This window comes from Schistocerca piceifrons, chromosome 10 (genome assembly GCF_021461385.2).
Source record: "Schistocerca piceifrons isolate TAMUIC-IGC-003096 chromosome 10, iqSchPice1.1, whole genome shotgun sequence".
Taxonomy (NCBI): domain Eukaryota; kingdom Metazoa; phylum Arthropoda; class Insecta; order Orthoptera; family Acrididae; genus Schistocerca; species Schistocerca piceifrons.
In genome coordinates this window covers 10,782,766-10,803,946 of record NC_060147.1, presented here as the reverse complement: position 1 = coordinate 10,803,946, position 21,181 = coordinate 10,782,766, and the positions used below count along the sequence as shown (strand labels likewise).

Sequence of the window (21,181 nt, the reverse complement as noted above, 5' to 3'; positions counted from 1 at the left end):
CTGGGAATCAAAAACTAAAGGTACCTAAAATGCTGCCACTTTTCCTAGGGACAAAGAACAAAAAGAGATTATTATATACTGCCTAACACCTGCAGATGATTTTGCTACACTTTTTGAAAGCCTGGCAGAGGCAACATAACAGAATTAAGAATCCCTGCATGGAAACCAAATTTTATGGTAAATATAAGAATAGTCAACATGACAGACTTAAGAATCCCTGCATAGAAACCAAATTTTATGATAAATATAAGAAGTGCTCCAAAATATTTAATAACAGATACAGGTCAAATCCAAATGTAAAAAGTATCGAAAATTTTGGGGATAATATTAAAAAAATGCTGCTTCAGAGGAAAGGATACAAAAGATGGAAAAGACGTATGGTATAACTAAGAATGCCTACAGCAAAAAGTTGTTGTCTAAAAAACTTAAAGACCTACGACGTAGGAGTGAAACCAAAATCCCTGTATGCTGGCGAATGTCTCGTACTAATCTATAAGTATGATAAAGTAGAGATCATTAGAAAGAAGAACTGTACTGAAAATAATAGGTCCTCAGAAGCACGCATCGCATTTGAAATTAAAAGTAAAGGTGAAATTTATCAGAACATAGAAAACATATTAGAAATAATACGACAGAGGAGAGCACATACTTACAGAATGGATGACAATAAACTAACAAAGCAGATCTTCAAATACCTTAAGGAAAAGTAATGGATAATCAACTCTATTCAAGTGGTGGAAGAAAGTGTCTGAAGGAAGGAAAAACTGAAACTATGAGTAAATACTGATAGAAAAGGGAAGTATAACGGAAGATTAAGAGCTTTAATTGGAAGGTAATGCGTAGGAGATCATAATGCAGAGAAAAATAAATGTCCTTATGCACGAACTGATCACAGTGGATCATTGTAACACTGTACATACGTACCAATATAAAAACAACATTAGATACAAAGGGTCTCATGAATATTTGTAAAACCACATCCAGAACATATTAAACTTGAATTATATGTGCGCCAGTTACACGAGTGAAGTGTTGTTGTAACATAAATTTGGCACAAACTACCACATAAAATGTAACTTTTAATCGAAGGTTTTCGCGGACGCATGCTCTCATAAAATTTTTCCAGCGTACGTACCGTGTCAAAGGCGAGTTATAATTCGAACTTTCACCATCTTCTTCATCAGGAGATGTTCATTTTCCACATTTACGCATGTGGTCTCCATCCTCCAGCTAATGTTCAAAATGTTCAAATGTGAGTGAAATCTTATGGGACTTAACTGCTAAGATCATCAGTCCCTAAGCTTACACACTACTTAACCTAAATTATCCTAAGGACAAACGCACACACCCATGCCCGAGGGAGGACTCGAACCTCCGCCGGGACCAGCCGCACAGTCCATGACTGCAGCGCCTTAGACCGCTCGGCTCCAGCTAATGTCAATCTTCCAATAGTCACTCGAGTAATAACAAGCTTGAATATCGCTATAAATGAGGCAGAGTTTGCTCCCAGCAAACAGTCAACTCCTGATATTTTCGAAACCTCAAGTTCTAACTCCTACTCGACGCAGACTCTACACCATAAGATTTTACCCGGTAATCTAGCTTATTGTTTTAATCGGTTTTAATTCAGTCACAACATTTACAGTTCGGATCCCAGCGTCATTTGCACGCGAGAGCCGCGCGGGATTAGCCAAGCGGTCTCAGGGCGCTGCAGTCATGGACTGTGCGGCTGGTCCCGGCGGAGGTTCGAGTCCTCCCTCGGGCATGGGTGTGTGTGTGTTTGTCCTTAGGATAATTTAGGTTAAGTAGTGTCTAAGCTTAGGAACTGATGGCATTAGCAGTTAAGTCCCATAAGATTTCACATACATTTGAACATTTTTTTGTACGCGAGAATATCGAACTACTGTATATATACGATAGAACAGGATATATTTTGACTTAGGCATAGGCACGAAATATGGGCAGATTTTCCAGTACTTGATATTACACGTCATTCTGACAAACATGTCGCTAAAAGAGGCATATCAATATGAGTAATTGGCCTTAACTCGGGAATGAAATTGGTGAGAAGTCACTACATGGAAGTGGACCAGAGTGTGCGGGGCGCCGAAAAAGAGGATAACTGATGTGTTTGAGGTGTGGTGTTATAGATAGCAACGTTATTGTAGAAAATCCATTGAAGAAAGCAGTAAAACGTTAGTATTAACTGTAAATCATAATTCTCATGCTGAGCACTTACACGAAATTGATGTGTACGTATTTCCCAAACACATAAGTTGTAAGAAAGAAGACACAATTACGAACGTGACAGTTTTCTGCTAGTCAAAAATTACAATTTCAAACTTCACCCTTTTGGAACATCGTCTTGGGAAACCTGGAAATGAATGGGTATGTATCAGTGTTAATTATGTTAAATACATAAATAAGGAAAACATTTAGTCCATTACAGTGTCATAAAAGAGTTTTGGTAATGACTGGCCTAGCTAGTTCCATTGCCTCACCGGGCGAAAGCTAAAAAATATTTATATCCAAATGAACGCTCAGTAGAGGAATTCCATACAAAGGTTTGCACAGACGGTATACGAACGACGTAGGGTGGACAAGACTGTATATTCTGTGGCATGGACAACATTCCAAACATTGATTTGTCAAAATTCCATGACGACAATGTGTACCCCTTTAATACAGTAATGCCCTAGAAAGTATCGGCACTAAAGTAAATGAAGAGTTACCTCTGGATGCCAAATAGCGCTTTCAGATTTCATTACGCAATTAGAGAACAAATTCTGTGAAGAGGCAGCTAATGAATTCTGCCAATGTAAATTTATTCCCGTACCTGAGTGTAGGCCAGGTGTATGAAAGTACCGCGCAAAGAAACAGCGGACGAATGTAGGGAAACAAATGCGCCAATTAATTAGTCCCTTCATCGCAGTTTTTCCATTTCACTCCCGCTAACTCCACAGACGAAACACGTTTATCCGCATTTGCTTTACTCCACATTGCGCGGTACCACATTCAGACTGACTCTTGAAAGGAGGTGACCGAAAAAAAAGAGAGGAATGACTTTGATGTCATCCGGAACGTAATGAAATGCGCCGCAGTGAATGGCGGAGATCAAAAAGGGTGACGAGTGTGTGCGTGTGTGTGTGTGTGGAGGGCGGGGGGGGGGGGGGGGGGATGGGGGGAGAGATTAAATTCTGAAACTTGGAGGCGAATGCGAGCCCTTTGCGGTGCGACAAGATGTCTGCAGTCGAGGCTGACCTACATAACACTGCGACCGAGTAAACTAATGTGCACGTTTAGAGGGCACTTGTGCGCAGTTTTTATGCTTAACTTGAGTGATTACGGCGAGTTCTGGACAGACGAGATAAGAAAAATTTACTACGCTATAGTCGCGCAAAAGGTCAATCAAGATGTAGAAACTGTCCGACATCACTTAAGCAACAGCGACGTAACAAATTTGGCGCAAGTTCAGTAGGAGAAAAAAAAAGAGGAAGTACCACAAGAGCAGATAGCGGATAGCAAGGAACGGATGATAAACGGTAATAGTTTCATCGGCGTAACGTTCCCGAGTAACGTCTGCGAAGCATAAAAGCTGTTCTATAGAATTTGTGCCGACGGAGCGAAGATGGAATAGCTAGACTCAAGGCAGAGAATATACCTCGCTTCTGTCCAAGTGTATCGCATGCTTGTGTCCCATTTCTTTAAGCTGGCCTAGGTACGTGATCAATGTTGCAGAGTGACTGTTTTTTTTCTTTTTCTTTCGAGCATTTCTTGCCAAGCAGTGCCTACGTACCATCAAGTTATAGATTCATATCTTTGACGAAAATAATTTTGTATCACATCTAAAATTTTTGACTCGATACAAATCGATTTTCGTGCAATGATACTCAGTTCAAAATTTTACACGGGTTATAAATCGATTTTCGTTCAAGATATAAATTTAAGAACAAACTATATCTCCGACACATAAATCGAAATTGTTAACAACGACGCACAAGTGCGACAAAAAGCGGGACATCTTTGAAAATAATACTTAAGATTTTATAACGTAAGAAAGAATTATAATGCAACCAAACATTATACATTTATGTAATATATACAGTTTGATTGTATCTAGCTACCACTTGGCAATGAGCGAGCCATCGGTCTAGTAGCAGCAAATAAAATATAAAGAAAGCATCTCTGGTGGATTATTATTCAATAGCATTTTTTTTTTCTCTTTTCAAAATATCCCTGCAAGTTCCCAGCTACCAGTCAAGCCCATGAACAGAAAAGTTTTGCGCTAGGATCATGAACAGGACATTAAAAGTAGCATCAAACTATTACGAGAGAAAAAAAAATATTTTCGTAGAGGAACATCGACAATAGACGCAGTGTTTGTGATTAAACAAATCATTGAAAACGTGTACAGTTCAATCGAGAGACCAACTCAGCATGTCTTGATTTGGGAAGAGCTTTCGATAAAGTCAACACATAAAAACTGTGCTGCATAAAGAAGAGGGCACCCTATCCGTTCAATAAACACCCTAAGAAGCGAATATATAAACACAACGATCAGGTCAGATATAAATGGAGAGCTATTAGCGCATTTCATCAGTAACAGGCTATCAGACAACGGCGCAGCATTTCATCCAAGCTATATATATATATATATATATATATTCTCATTGCCTGTGTTTCATGAAAGTATTGGAACAGGCAATGAGAGTATTCTGACATGTTTTACATGCACACGTTGCCATAATTTTAACAGAAAGAGATAATTACGTGTAAAAATGATATTCTTCTAAGTAAAATAATCGATGACCATATCCACAAAGAAATCTAAAACAATGGTTTCAGTAGAACGGGAGCCGCACAAGAACGAAAGTGACGATGAACAATACAGCAGTAGAACAGGTCAGTCATTTTAATTATCTGGAATGTCATGTTGCGATTGACAATGGTACAGAATAGAAGGTATCAAAATTTGGAAACATGTTTGAAATAGTAAAGAGGGACTTTAGAAAGAAGACACAAAAAACAATAGAATGCAGTTTCATGACATAATGGCCGTCCTCATACTTCTGTACAGAAGTGGGTTGTGGCTCATTTGCAATGCAAGGAACAAAAGTCCTGGCAGCTGAAATGGGATTTCTTAGCGATGTTAAAAAGTAACTGAACATATTTAATGTTCACAACAAAAATGAACATTTAAAAAGAAAAAGAACATCTCGGTAGAAAAAAGTGTGGCAGACTGCCCTACAGATGTGAGTGATTACTGCGAGTTCTGGACAAACGAGGTAAGAAAAATTTACTACGCTCAAGTTGCGCAAAAGGTCAATCAAGATGTAGAAATTGTCCGACTTGACAAGTCAAAAACAGATGGATACGATTACCAGGTAAGGACCTAATATTTGCAGTCGAACCCGCCGTACTTGCACCGGAATCGACCATAAGGTCAAGAATTCAAAGTTGCGATGCCTAATTTTTGACCTCTCACCGGCTATATGAAGAATAAGGATGCATGCACGGATACTTCACTATTAAACGCTGATCAGCCGTTATCGGAGTCCTTGATATAAGTAAACAGTGAAACTATGTACGCAACACAAGTTCTACAGTGATTCTGACGGCAGCAGGAACTGACTTCAAATACTTTGATCGACGATAATCTGAAAACAATTAGCGATACGGGAATCAAGAATTATCGTACATGCACTCACAAGGTACGTTACCACATAATATGCCATTACAGAGACGAAACATAGTCATGCATTCAATAGCGGTGGGCACCCTAAAACCACTTGAATCTTTCTCATTTTATTTTCTCACGACAACAATCACCTGTTTGTACCAGTCGGTGATCATTAACAATCTGTCTGTAGATACGAAAAACGAGGCAGGAAGAATTGTTACGGAATCTACGAGATCTTCCAAATAACTATCCATGCAAAGAAAGGAAATGAATGCAATTGAAACTGCTTGGAAGATTAGAATTGTGTGCCGAACCGTGAGTTGACACTGTAACATTCAGTTTCAAATCAGCGCACTCTACGCTACAGGGTGAACATTAAATCTGGAGACAGTCCTACCAAGCTATGAATAAGACATAGCTCAGCGGTGTTCTCTCTTACGGGAGTCCTAGTCTCTTAAAGTACGCAGAAGCACCTCTGTGAAGTTTGGAAGGTAGAACATGAGGTAATGGCGAAAGTAATGCTGTAAGGCGGGTCTTGAATTACGTTCGGGTATCTTAGTTCGTACTTTCCTGTGAAAGGCAGCGACACCGGGTTAGTGTCAAGGCCCAACACACACTTTTAATCAGCCAGTAAGTTTCAAATCACATCTGTTGCGCTGCACAGTAAAAATTCGTTATGAAATAATAAAACTGTGCCTCAAAGCACATGCAGGATGTCACAAAAAGCTTCGTTTGCGCTGCCAACAACAGGTAGAGGTCACGTCTTATAGGAAGGGTGCTATCAGCTGTTTAATTCCTAAGAGGAACCGCGATGGTATGTCGAAAGACATATAAATTTAAAATTGTGAAGTGCACCTGTAATAGTATACCTGGTTTTATGACAGATACAGATTCAAACGCAATGACAGTGGGCATCATTCAAATCAAATACAACATGTGCAAATACTTGCATGCCGAAATGCAATTTTTTACCGTAAGCTTTTACTAATCCAGGGATATTGTATTATCTGATTAACGACCGCGTTTAAGTTCTAACTTATTATTAGTGAACTGGATCGCTGTTTCTTCCGTTTACTACAATACTATAAAATGGTCTATGACCGAAAATGTATAACAGTACCATGAATAAAAAAAAAATTACAGTTGCAGACAGTATGATATTACTTAACTGGTTCTTTAAAGTGATAATTTTTAACAATTTTAAGCGATACTGAAACGAGGGGGGTTATAGCTTGGAGATCTACCGCCTTTTGTTGACTACCCAAATGAATGGGACGATCACAGGCGAAAAAGTTACTTCAAGGAAGTCTACAGGGCAGAAAGCTTTTGAAGTAAAGATAATCACAGTTGTATTTGTTGTGGGATCATGGACTCTTAGGATTTTTTTAAAGTTACACCATATTCGTCATTGACTATACTATTTATTACAATTTCCACGATTGCAATTACGACGAAAGGTCCATTTTCAGGTGGTTAAAGGTGTTGAAAACAGAGCAGTTGCCAATACTAATTGTAACATTGTTATTCATCATAACATGTAAGCTTTCACAGCCGGCGTCTTCATTAATTAAGACTTCCGAGGTGAACTGCCGTGGTCCATATATAAAACTGCTTCTCCTTCTTGACGTTTCGTTGCCTACTGCGGGCAACATCTGAGGTGAGTCGGCGACTGACTGCCAGGCGCTGGATATCCCGCTTACATAGAACGCTTAGATGGCGCCACCACTCATCACGTGCTTTTGACTTTAAAACTATCTCTGGCTAGTGCCATCTCTCTCGGTTACAGGTAATCGATTGTCACCCCGTTGGTACAAAGTCGACCGCCATATCTCGTCTAGTTTTAATCATTCTTTTTTATTAAAATTATATTCGTGCTTGTAGATCTCTATAGCTTCTCTATATATGTGAATATAATAATGTGAGGTCCTAGCTATCACATTTGTCTCACTAAATTTTATTTCGTGATCACCGTCTTTGAAAATGTGTTCCGCTACAGCTGATTTGTCAATTTGTCCCAATCTACAGTTCCTTTTCTGTTCCGTTAGGCGGGTATTAACACTCCTTTTAGTTGTTCCAATATAATACGGAACACAAAAGGAACTATAGATTGGAACAAATTGTCAAATCAGCTGTAGTGGAACACGTTTTCAGGGACGGTGATCACGAAATAAAATTTAGTGAGACAAAGGTGATAGCTAGGACCTCACATTATTATACTCACATTCATAGAAAAGCTATAGAGATCTATGAGCACGAAAATAATTTTAATAAAAAAGAAGAAGGATTAAAACTAGACAAGATATGGCGGTCGACTTTGTACCAACGAAGTGACAATCAATACTTGTAATCGAGAGAAATGGCACTATCGAGAGATAGTTTTAAAGTCGAAACCACGTGATGAATGGTGGCACCATCTAAGCGTTCTATATAAGCGGGACCACCAGCGCCTAGCAGCCAGTCGCCGACTCACCTCAGAAGATGTTGCCCGCAGTAGGCAACGAAACGTCAGGAAGGAGAAGTAGTTTTATATATGGACCACGGCAATTCAGCTCGGAAGTTTTAATTAATGATTGTTATTCATGTTATTGATTTTGACAAATTATGTGTTTTCAACATCTGTAATAACTTGCGAACGACCAAAGGTCGAAATTGCGACCGTAGAAGTTGTAATAAGTAAGTGGTGAATATGATGTCATTGAACAAAGATGTATCAGTTTACTTAATGTCTTCATTTCAGGAAAGGTGCAGTCCACTGTCACAGGTGCGACTCGTTGTCAGTTTTCGTTACGTGCAGGGCGCGCTTTGCACTGCATTCGCAGAAAAGAATCTCAGTGCCACCATTTGTCGAGGCCCCGAGAGGACTGCGAGTGCTGGCCCCAGAGAAGCTGACGGCCCTCTTCGGAAGGGTGGCCCCGGTCGGCCCTGATCCCCACCGAGGCAACCGAGCCCTTCCTTCCTGTCTCGAGGGCGGCAGACTGCGGCAAGATTTGTGGGGGGGCAGAGGAGCAGTAGTGTGAGAGCAGGGTGGAGTGGAGGAGCAAGTCGTGGAGGTGAGGCGTGCGCCGCGGGCTGCCTACCCCTGCCCCTGCCCCTGCCGCTGTCTCTCCGGCCCCCCGGTATTGATCTATCGACTGCGACGCCTGCGGCGGTCAAAAGAGGGCGAAAAAGGAACAGCCCAAACCTCCTGCTGGCCTTCAACTCGGACACACCCACAGCCACTCGGCGTCTGGCAGAGACGCCCTCTCTCTGTAGACCCACCGTCACGCAACGGCCGAGCATACCTTAACTGGCGGCTCGGAGATTCCAAATAAACTTCGAATCACTTAAATTCCTTGCATATTTCACTAGTTGGCTCGGCAACAATGTTTCGGTTGTGTCTAGCTCATCCTCAGGCGATCAGATAGTCACAACGTCTTCATTACCTTAGATACCATCTCTAGAATCACGTTTTACTGTATCTGTTAAATGACGACCAGGTAGGCTTTAAGGAAGGTAAAGGCACCAGAGAGACATTTCAATAGTTCCGCTTAAGAAAAATAAAGAAATATTCGTAAGACGTTAACATTTTTCCACGTCTTCTGCAACTATTTTATTGGTTCACGATTACTTTCTGCCTTTTAGGTCACTTTCAAGTGAATATATATAGAAAACAGAGCATATTGTATTACTCTCACGAACAGAAGCGTAAAAGTATGAATGCAACTTATTAGGCAGATGGTTACCTGCTGTAAAAATATATGCATTGAAATGACAGCATCATTAAATTCACGTTCTCTCTTTGTTGTGGTTCACATATATGCTGTCTTGGTTTCTAAGAAGGATGTAGCGTATTGTGCGCTCTTTTATATAGAACATCACTTCAAAATTGTCCAAAAGACGGAAACTAGTCGTGAATCGATAAAATAAATACAGCAGACGTGGAAAAATTGCTATCTACTCTTAATAACTTTATATCTGTCCCGACCAATACGAAGAAAAGGAAATTCATAGGATTTACCTGCCTAGAAAAAGTATTCTACAATTTTAAGTAGTCCAAGATATTCGAAATCCTCATGAAGACGCTTTTAAGCTATATGGAAAGATTTGTAACATACGATGTGTACAAGAACCAAAATGGGAAAAAATAAGAATCGAAAACCAAATATGAGGTGCTCAGATCAGAAAGTGTATAACACAGAAATAAAAAAAAAAGGTTCAGTCAAGAGAGGGATTAAAATTCAGGATATCAACGAAAACATTCTCTGATGACATTGCTTTTCTCAGTGGAAGTGAAGAAGATTTGTAGGGCACACACTATGGACGAGAGTAAAACAAAGGATGATGAAACTAATGAGGAGAAATACGAATGAGATTTGTGATAAACTTAACATTAAATCTAGTGAAGAAGTTCTGCTACAGTGGAAAAGAAAATGACACATGATAATTAAAGGAAAGTCTTTGTAACAAGCAGACTACACACAAAAATATGGGATTTTCAGGTAAAAGATGCTTGCTACCACCAAACATCAGCTTTAATGCCTCGATGTTAACTACTATTAATGGAATCTGAATTTTTGTTTACGTCATGATGCCAGAAGTTATAGTTCACTCATTGAAGCTATAGGTGGTTTCGCAATTGTCATGAAAATACGAAAGGTATATTTCTTGAGACAAACGTGAATCTCAAAATCCACATTGTTTTAATCATGGTACCCTAATCTCATTGTATTACTGACTGATTGCACTGTCAAAGGGATTAAAATTAAATTGACCTTAGAGGAAATGAAAGACATAGTGAAGGTACTACGCTGTATACAAAGGCTAAGAGTGAATACAATTACCAATAAAAAATATCTGATGTATCCATCAGCACTTCAACGATCTCTTTATTTCCTTTTCATGTTAATATATTCATATATTCAGTAACTGATTCACTGTTTTCCAGTTCTTCTTTTTTGTTAATGTCACTTCATTTCACTTCCTCATTTGACATGTGTAATACAACTCATTTTTGCATTTTTTATTGCATTTAACTTACTGATATTTACCATTCTATTCACTGGTATGCCTTCTGATTACAATTCGCTCCACTGTTTACGACATATTCTGTTGCAGTGTTTATGATATACTCTGTTGATTTTCTGTACTGTAACTGTGTTATCATTCGGTTAAATTGGGTAACGCAATAAACCTACATGGCACCCATTTGGAAACTACTTCCGAAAAATTAGGAAGTATGTAAGAATGAAGCTGTTTTTGTCCTTCTCTTTTACTCCACAATTACAAACAAAGCACATGTTAATCACTCCATGAACCTCAAATGTATATTTGCAGGAAAACAATTGAAATAACAAATAAGTGGTACGCCTGGATGTCGTCGTCATTTTGATAACTATAGGCAATAATGATGATGGGCTAAGAATAAGGAGATTCTCCAGAGAATCGGTGAGTAAAGGAATATATGGAAAACACAGACAACAGGAGGGGACAGGATGGTAGGACATCTGTTAAGACATCAGGGAATAACTTTCATGGTACTAGAGGGAGTTGCAGAGGATAAAAACTTCAGAGGAAGACGGAGATTGGAATACATTCAGCAAATAATTGAAGACGAAGGTTGCAATTGCTGATCTCACATGAAGTGCTTGGTACAGGCGAGGAATTCACAGCTGACCACATTAAACCAGTCTGAAGACTAATGACAAAAAAGCAATATTGTTATGTTAACTACCAGGTAGTAGGATAAATAAAAGGGGTATGAACCAAATAAGCACGCTATGCAGTGAAGAGGATATCCTTACTCCTTAAAGGTCACAGCAATTTAAAATCACTTTCCACATTTTTAGCCCACTGTTCAAACTTCAAATATTTCATTTACACGAGACTTCTTTAGGAATTATTGCGTTTCCCTGTGTTCATCATCAAAATTATATATTGCCTTTTATTTATTCGACAAAAGCATAATGTGTGTAGGAATTCAGGTATCTCTGTGCTCGCAGTGAAGGAATACATGAAATGTAATTCACATGAGACCTACTTTATAGTGAACAACTTCCTCTGAAAAGTGTCAGTAACAGAATATGTAACTACAGAACTATCTTCTTCTTTCCATAGTAAGAGATAAAATGTTTAGGCACTAGACGCTATCCTAGACGAGACATTATTGTAGGCAGGTTCTTGAAAGTACTTCATCAACATCCCAGACGTTGAGTATACAGTAGAAAAATGAAGACATCCAAACACCTTTTTTTTTGCACTGTACAGTTTCTACGAAGAAGACCATTTCGCCCACGTCAGAATAAATTCTGAAAATACTTTAAGTACTACTATATCTCCACTGGCATGGCATTGGCCACAATTTCAGTAGAAAAAACTCGAATCCCACATTAGTCATTTCAAAAAGTTACATACCATTTCCTCTGAAAAAATGCGCTAGCAGAATGTTACATTCGATTTTAGTTATTTCTTTGTAAAAAGTTGATTCATTACTTATATTAAGAAATTTCTTACACATTAGTGATATGTTTGAAGATTTGTCTGAATTCATTCGAAGTTATCATGATATGTGCAGTACAATTATCAACTGGAAAATATCCAGAGCTTAATGTCAGCTGATTGTTTAAACAGTAAATAATGTATTGATATGTCATTTATCATACTCTTGTAATGGTGATACAGTTTTTCTGTAGAAATTCTTATAAAGACTATGTGCAATAATTATATTTATATATGGCATGTAACGCATTACTAAATCCTACAAATTAGTTTTTTATAGTCCACAAGTTGCTTACAAATTTCGTTGTAAAAACTAATAGTTTGAACAGTAACCTATAGTTCATCTGTGGACTATGTAATAATTCGTGTTGTTATTCCTTGCTTAACCCATTCATGTATAATGTAAACATAGCTACCTCCTTAGAAAAGGAGTACAATAGTATCATGCCCATTACATGAAAATGGGTATCTCCAGTGCGAATCGAAAGTGTACAACACGATAAGAAGGCTCCACTGCGATAGATTTGAGATTTTTTGGCATTTGTGTTTCTGAATCACCTCCTCTAGTGGTAGATACAAGACCTGGCTGACCGCTGCAGTCAAAGTGATCGGTGTTCATTGAACTGCACCTTACACAGCAAACTCAACTCCTGCGAAGCTACTAGTCTCAAGAGAAGCTCTTTGATCTATGTTACTCCAAATATTCACCCTACCTTTGACATTGCGACATACGTTAAACGTACCCGCTCCTCCACAACACTTCCTTCACCTCCTTTATATACGGTAAATAGTCGTCGTTATTCTAATCTTTTCTAATTTCGCAGGGTGCTGGCAACACCGGCGCCCAAGGCGGTCGCCGGCCGCCATGTTTAGACCGTTCCAGGGAGCCCTGCAGCTCCGAGGGACAGAGGTGTCAGTAGTGCCAGAAGTGGCCACAGCGGGACCCTGGCGCTGGCGTCTCCAGAGACGTTAGTCAGTGTTCCACTGCACCCTCGCTGCAGATCTGAAAAGAAGCGGGCAGTTAGTGTTTAGCGGAGAAAGGTAAACATGCTTGGAAGTCAGCTGGACATCATACGAAACAACCCAAAACTGTCCTGCAGAGCCCCAGAGTTTCCCGGACGTCACTGTGGGGTTCCACGAAATCTACGTGCCATTTTTCGCAACATTCAAGAAAGTAACTTAAATAAAGTAAATACTACGATATGGATTGGCATTTTCCGTGTCTGGATTGACGCCAGCTGTTTAGAACACAGGAAAAATTATCACAGACTGGGAATCGAGCCTGTATTTCCCACTTACCCAGACTCTGTGACATATGGAAGTTTGGATCGGTCCTGGAGGCTTGTTCATATAGCCTAAGTGGTTAACGTAACTACAAAGGTGTGAAAATTATTAGACTCAAAATGAAAAGTTTGGTATTTTCTAGTTTCTCTCACTCTGGAATTATTCAGCCATGTGATATCGGCATTTTCACTCGATTGCACATATATGACAACATTTATCTTTGCTATTGGCAGTACTGTGCCAACAACAATGTTGACAGCACTCTCTACGCAATTAAGTGTTACTGTTGAAGCAGAGATTGCATGGTTGCAGCTGTTTTGTAGACAGTTTAACTAGCTGAAACTTACTTAAGGTGCGTCTTATGTTTAATGCATCATAAAACAACAATTTATGAGTATATCTACTTGCATTTTAGCCATTAAATAGAAATATTTTCGTTATTATAAATAATTATTTTGTTCGTCAGATATTTGTTGATGTGGATCGGAAAAGTGATCTGTCATCAAGAAAAGTTGCTACAATAATATTGTTACTCGAAGAAAAACGGTAATCAAAGCAGTAAATAGCAAACAGGCTATAAATTACACAAAAATCTATTAGTCGAATTTGCCAGGCCGTGAAAGATGGCCTTAATGTCAGTCCTGCACGTCGAGGAAAATGTGGACACAAGAGAAAATTCTCCCCTAGAACTCATCGCAAACTCGTCCAGATGGCGAAAAACAACAGCAGAGCTACCAGTCAAGGTTTGAAGAAGGCTCTGGAGAACTTTGGAGTCGGTGTTTGTACCTCCACAGTCCGCAAAACTTACCCCTGAAATGAGTGCAAAGAGACTTAGATGGGCTCATAAGGCTAGAAATCAGTTTGGAGAGAATTGCAGCAAGGTAAATAAACTTTATTTAAACCAACTGAGAATCCGTATGTGAATATTTCTTTTGAAGCATGACTGTTTGTTTTCAACAAAATATAAAAAAAGACATTGAGAAATTGACTTATTTTCTTCTGTTCATATGAGCATATAAAATCTGACATCATGGATTTTTTTGTGATTAACCTTTTTTTTTTCTTTCACGTCTGCTTTACTAACGAGTCTATATTCCCCATACGTCAATAAAGTAGCCAGTATGTGCGAAGAACGGTTGAAGAAGAGTTTTCTGAGTTTTGCATAGCGCAAACCGTAAAACATCCCACGTCTGTTATGGTATGGAGTGTCATGCCAGCAAAGGGTACTGGCCATCATTACATTGTGGAAGGCATTATGAATCAAATTCAGCATAGAAAACTGCTGGAAAAGAGGCTTTTATCTCCGATGAAGGAATGGTTTCCCGACGGTGAATTTGTGTTTAGGCACGATGGTGCACCTTGCCGTAAAACTAAGTCAGTTTCACAATTCTTAGCCAAAAATAATGCAGAAACTTTACAATGGCCTGGAATAGTCCAAACATGAACCCTATAGAGAATTTGTGGTCAATTCTTAAATGGAAGCTGAGGTAGATTAACATTACAACGAAGTTGCAGTTCATCAAGAAACTGATCCAAATATGGAATCATGATAAAGTTGTCAAAAATTCATGCTCAAGACTCATAGAAACAATGCCAAGACGTGTGTAACTGCTCATTAAGAATAAAGGCATCCACACAAAGTATTAAGTATTCTCACTTGGTGAATAAATGTTTTTAAACTGTAAAATATGTAATTTTCACACCTCAGTACTCGCGATAGGCGGGAAATCCGGGTTTGACTCCCGATCTGGCTCAAATTTTCATATATCGTAAACAGCTGCTGATTCGCAAAATGTGAATCCATTTCGTAATATTTACCACAGCAGTAATTTTCAGAACACTGTCTGTTCCAACAGAGATGCATGCGTGTAATATGAAGATAAAGAAACAGACATTTTGACCATCAATAAAGATTAATACACCTAAGAAAACCTAATGTGAATCATGTTTAAACAGCACTCTCTAAATGAAAATTATCTTAAACATCAAGAGGAATATGGATCAGAAACACATTTATTGTTAATGTACGACCATCAACAATATCAGCAGAAAAATAAGGAACTTTTATTGAACTGACGTCTGAGTAATCATATCAAGAAAATTTAAATTAATGGCGTTAGCTAAATTCTGCTGCAGTTTAAAACATGAATATCGACAATAAATTGTCGCAAACACTCTGTTAGTATTTGTTACCATTTCCAGTCACACAAACGTGCCTTCAGCAAATGCACCTTATGCATTAAAAAGGTGAAGTTGCAGAATTCCTCACAAAAGAAATAAGAAAAGCTGTAAATGAAATGTGCAATACCAAAGCAGCGAGTCATGAAATACTTAATCTTAGTAGTGAAGAAACACAAAAATATCTGGCTATAATCTTTAGTGTTCATATACAAAAGGGCGCCATTCGCGTTTCCTGGAACGATAAAGATAGGCCTTCGAGACCAAAAGGGAAGTATTCACGGTCTGAAGACTTCCCGCCGCATCGTTTACTTCCTGTTACCTACAAAGTATTTACTTAAATCTTGACAAAGCGCTTCAGTGCTATCCTTAGAACAAGCTGGGTTCAATAGTGGTTATAGTACAATTCAACATGTACACAGGCCCGGTGGAAAGCAACTAGGCGCGTCAGTGAATACGAAATGCCATTATACATAGCTATTACAGATTTTAATTTTGTCAGCAACATTGCTGCTATGCAGTCACCGACGACATATTTGAAGGACTCTGTCCTCAGACAGAAATGATTCACTGCCGACGACATATTTGAAGGACTCTGTTCTCAGACAGAAATGATTCACTGGAAATGTACTGTTTCTAAGCAAGCGTACAATCGTGGTAGCATAGAAAACATGGAGACATGTGTGGCAGGAAAGGCGCATAAACTTTAAAGTTAAAGTAAAGCAGGATCCTCAGCTGAATATTTACAGATAACTAGTTGTCGAAAACTAATATCTCTGATGGCACAGGCTTTGTAGTGTAATAAATATGTAATGCACTGAATCGACTGTGAGAAAGCTAAGTGGCAAAGACGTTATCTGAGAGACTCTATGATAATTATATAGTTGACTCGGAATATTACTCTCTCTGTGGTTTACTCGTAACTAAGGGTAACTAAAGTTTTCTCTTCGCTTCTTTTGATGTTATGTGGAGAATTGTACAAGAGACACAACACTAAAATAGAACAAGTTGCTCTTACGCAGGTATCTTTAATAACAGAGTTTGAAATTTTTCGGGAAGCACCCGAAGCGGTTAACAATCTTCAGTTAGAATTTGATAAAGCGTCACAAAAGCAAGAGCAGCTATCGGCCACAGTTACAGAACTGTCACAGGAATTACATAACGTTACAATAGGGCATGCTAACGTGGTTAAGCAACAGCTTACACATAAGATGGAACAGTTTTCCGATGTTTTTAATCAGTGGCTCGGTGAGCGTGATTCTCAATTAGCGGACGCTGTTGAGCAGAAAGTTCAGTCTGCACTCACCAAAGCTATAAATGACAGAGATTCTCAGAACAAAGAATTATCAAACGACTTATTGAAAATTCGGAAACAATTGGAAGAAGTATTGACAGACACAGAGCTTGCACCGCAAGGATTTTTCAAAGGGCTGCAAGAGGTGCGTAAACAAATTGACGATATGCGCCAGTCTGACCAAAATTATTAGTCAGTAGGTTCCGAGAACATCTACACAAGCGAGAGAGTTAATCCATCTCGCATCCAACAAAATGCTGGTGTACATGAACATCGACATACTGACAATTCTCAATATAGTAGTGGCATGCAGGATCGTGCATCAGATTATGCAACACTTCATATGGAGGAAAAAGTTATTAAATATAGAAAATTTCCAACTTTCAATCGAGAAAAGAAAACTATTCATCTCATCGTGTTCATAAAATCATTTAAAGGAGTTTTACCCAGGATTTGGACAGAAAGACAGAAAAGTAGTTATGTAAGTGGACATATGGTAGGAGACGGGGCTATGTGGAGTAGTGAGGCAATAGACACTTATCTTATGTACTCAGATTTTGAGCAGGCTTTTATCGACAAATATTGGTCTCCTGCAATACAGGAAAGGATAAGAAAGCAAGTATATTACCCAGAACCATATAATTTAAGACTTGGAACACTCAGGAAATATTTTGAGCGATATCTCAACAAAACAAAATATTTGTCTGAACCAATTTCTTCCAAAGACTCGATTAGAGTATTAAAATACAGATTGCCGATTGACATACAAACAAAATTGCTGCATGTCAACGACAATAACCTGGCAGAATTCTTCACAGCAGTCGATGCAGTCGATATGCTATTAGAGGATATTAAAGCTATGTCCTACAATCCACATGAGATCAATGGTTTAAATGAAAGGAACTATAGCAACAGTAATCACAACAACAGCAGGCAACAACAATTAAACAGCGATAATGGGCAACAAGGACAGAGTTACGGATAAAATAGTAATTCTCGTCAGGATAATTTTAACAACCAAGGTTACAAATCCCATAACAACAGGAAACAGGGATATCGTCAAAATCCCAGAACATCAGGTTGGAACCAGTCACACAATAACAACAATACTCCACACAATCACAACAATAACAGCAATAATTGGAGAGATTATTCCCCAATAATTACTGATGTTAGTGATGAACACAACTTACCTAACAATGGACAGGAAAACTAAAATCGACCGACTTTAGCCCCGAAAGGCTGGTAGGAACTTGTGAATGGGGTCGTGACAATAAAATAAAATTTATTAGATACAACCATGCTGATATCAGGGAAGAATTGCTTGAAGGTGATAAAACTTGTAACTTTAAGCCACGAAGTATGCCACAAGCGGCTATAGAAGTTAATATTGAGGGTTTTAAATTCACACAATATTAGACACAGGCGCAAGTATAAATGCTATATCCGCGGCTCTCATGAAGAGGTTACAGGAACGAGCAAATATACCGACCTCACCCATGTCAAGCTGCAAAATATTAGGTGCTGTAGGAGGATGCTCCATGTCAGTGAAGCTACAGACAAGAATTAAAATGAATTTAGGTAATGGAGCCATTGATTGCACGTGCCTAATTGCCCGAAATCTTGTCGTAGACTTAATTTTAGAAAATGAATTACTGAGAGAGTTAAATGCAATTGTTGATTTCGCCTCCAGTAAACTCATGTTGACTGTTGATGGTGTACCTCTGACAGTTAATTTAATTCAAAAGCAGGAATTGCATGAACACTACTGACGTAGGATCGAAATTAAGGTGATAAGGAGAAGTTTCAACAGGAAGATTTCTAACCCTCTAACTGAAAAACAGAGTTCACTATAGGAGAACAGATTGATGTTAAAGTAACTGAAGCAAATGCCCTGATATCTCAACAGAAGCACGAGTTGAAACAATTGTTAAGCAATTACAACATGGTATTTGATAAAAAACCGGGTGTTATCAAAAATTATGTGTGCCATTTAAATATTAGGCCACACAAAACTTACTGTCACCGATATTACTCCATTCCATGGGCGTTAAGATCTGCTACCGATCGGGAAATACAGCAAATGATTAGCTGGAACATCACTGAACCATCCAACAGTCATTATTTCAGTCCACTACATGTAGTACCAAAGTTAGATGGTAGTGTACGTTTGGTTTTGAATGATAGAGAGATTAACAAAATTATTCTTCCTGTGAGAACCCAACCTCTCAATATAGAAGAACTAATCCATAAGTTTCAGGGTGTCAAATTTTTTTCTACAATTGATTTGAAATCCTCACTTTGGCAGGTTGCATTACACATGGAAGCAAGGGAGTACACAGCATTCCTTTACAACAGCTGCAGTTATCAATTCATGGTATTACCATTTGGTTTAAACATAAGTTCAGGTGTTTTTATTTCAGCGTTGGATACTGTCTTGGGACCTGAGCTGCGTGAATTGGTTACCCCATTTGTGGATGATATGTTGATTGCTACAACCAACTGGGAGCAACATAATGTAATCCTTAGAAGAGTCTTAGAAAGTTTTAGATTATCAGATTATGAGGAGTAACTGCTAACTTGAAGAAATCCAAGTTTTCCTTGAATGAAATCAATTTTCTAGGACATCTAATTACATCCTAAGGGATTTTGCCAGCTTAAAAGAAAAAATAGAAAACGCGCCATCACCACGCAACCAAACACAATTAAAGGCATTTCTTGGATTAGCTTCATTTTATCGTCGTTTTATACCGACACAGGACCTTAATTCAGAAGCATTAATATCCTTACTTAGGAAGAATGTTTCATGGCAATGGACTCAACATCGTGAAGAAGCATTCAACAGAATCAAAGTGGCACTTGTCAATGCACCCATACTACACCATCCTGACATGGCAAAGGATTTTGGACTAATGACAGATGCATCGTCACATGGTTTAGGAGTTTGCTTATTTCAAATTCAGATGGTTGACAATAAATCTACTTTTTGTGCCATATCTTTTGCAAGCCGGACACTCACTCACTGTGAACGAGCATACACAATCACAGAGCTTGAAGCCTTAGCAATTATATGGGCATTTAGAAAGTTCCACTGTCACCTAGCTGGTGCTTATACAAGAGTGTACTGTGACCATCAGGCACTAAGTTTTCTAAACAACTGTAAACTCCTTCATCCAAGATTAGCAAGATGGATACTAATACATCAAGAGCACAACTTTGAAGTGATATATGTCAATGGGAAAGAGAATATTATAGCTGATGCTCTTTCCAGACTACCAGAAGGATTAACTGAATCTGAAGAAATAGAAGATCAAACAACAGAATTCAAAATCTTCTTAATGAAGGACGTTGAAAACAGAAGAGGTTACATTAAGATGTGCGAAGACATGACCCATTTACAACTAGAAGATCCTCGATGGACAGAAATAATTCAGAAGATACAGGCAAACGACTCACCTAAACTGAAAGAGATGTATCAATTTCATGACAATGTCTTATTCCATAGAAAACATTGCCAATGGAACAAATGGTGTGTCTGCATTCCACACGATTATGAAAGGAAATTAGTATGGTATACACACATAGTCTGGGGACATTGTGGGGTAAGTAAATGTACAGAGAAGATAGGTAGATACTGTCACATTCCTAATTTGAGAAAGGTTGTACAAACCACCATAAGGAGTTGTCAGACTTGCCAAAAGGAAAAGTCTTTCAATCATGGATCAAAGGAACTGTCGCATCCGAGGAACCTTTGAAGGTAGTAAGTATTGATGTAATGGGACCCCTGCCACGAGCCAGAGGGAATGTTAAGTACATTGTCGCATTTTACGATTTATTCACCACGTATGTAAAATTGTACCCGATCAAGACTTGTACTGCAAAGGCAATTATTAAGAAAATCATCACTGATTATATCCCAGGTGTTGAAAAACCCAACGTTTTATTATCTGATAATGCATCAAATTTCAGTGGATACAGATGGAAAAGATTTTTGAAGGAAAGCTGGATTAAACAACTATTAATTTCTAGATTTCATCCAGAAGCCAGTCCAATTGAGAGGCTATTCTGACAAGTTAACAGATTTATAAGAACTTATTGTCACCATAAACAAACTTTGTGGGGGGACTATTTAAAACAATTTGAAGAAGTTTACAATATTTACCACACACTTCAACCAACTATACACCCTCAGAAGTGATGTTTAATAGAAAAGGAAATAATGAGTGGATAAATTGTCTACGTAAATTATCAATCAATGAAGAATCTAGGGA

General features: G+C 38.5%; 1 protein-coding gene across 1 annotated transcript in view; it reads right to left on the bottom strand.

Moving 5' to 3' along the window:
• Window positions 1-12,525: 12,525 nt before the first annotated feature.
• LOC124719030 (acetylcholinesterase-like) overlaps window positions 12,526-21,181 on the bottom strand; it is an 866,528-nt gene continuing 857,872 nt past the window's right edge. The window contains exon 11 of the mRNA XM_047244699.1: window positions 12,526-13,157. Within this exon, the coding sequence (XP_047100655.1) occupies window positions 13,024-13,157 (134 nt within the window). The 3' untranslated portion in view covers window positions 12,526-13,023. The remainder of the gene's footprint in view (window positions 13,158-21,181) is intronic.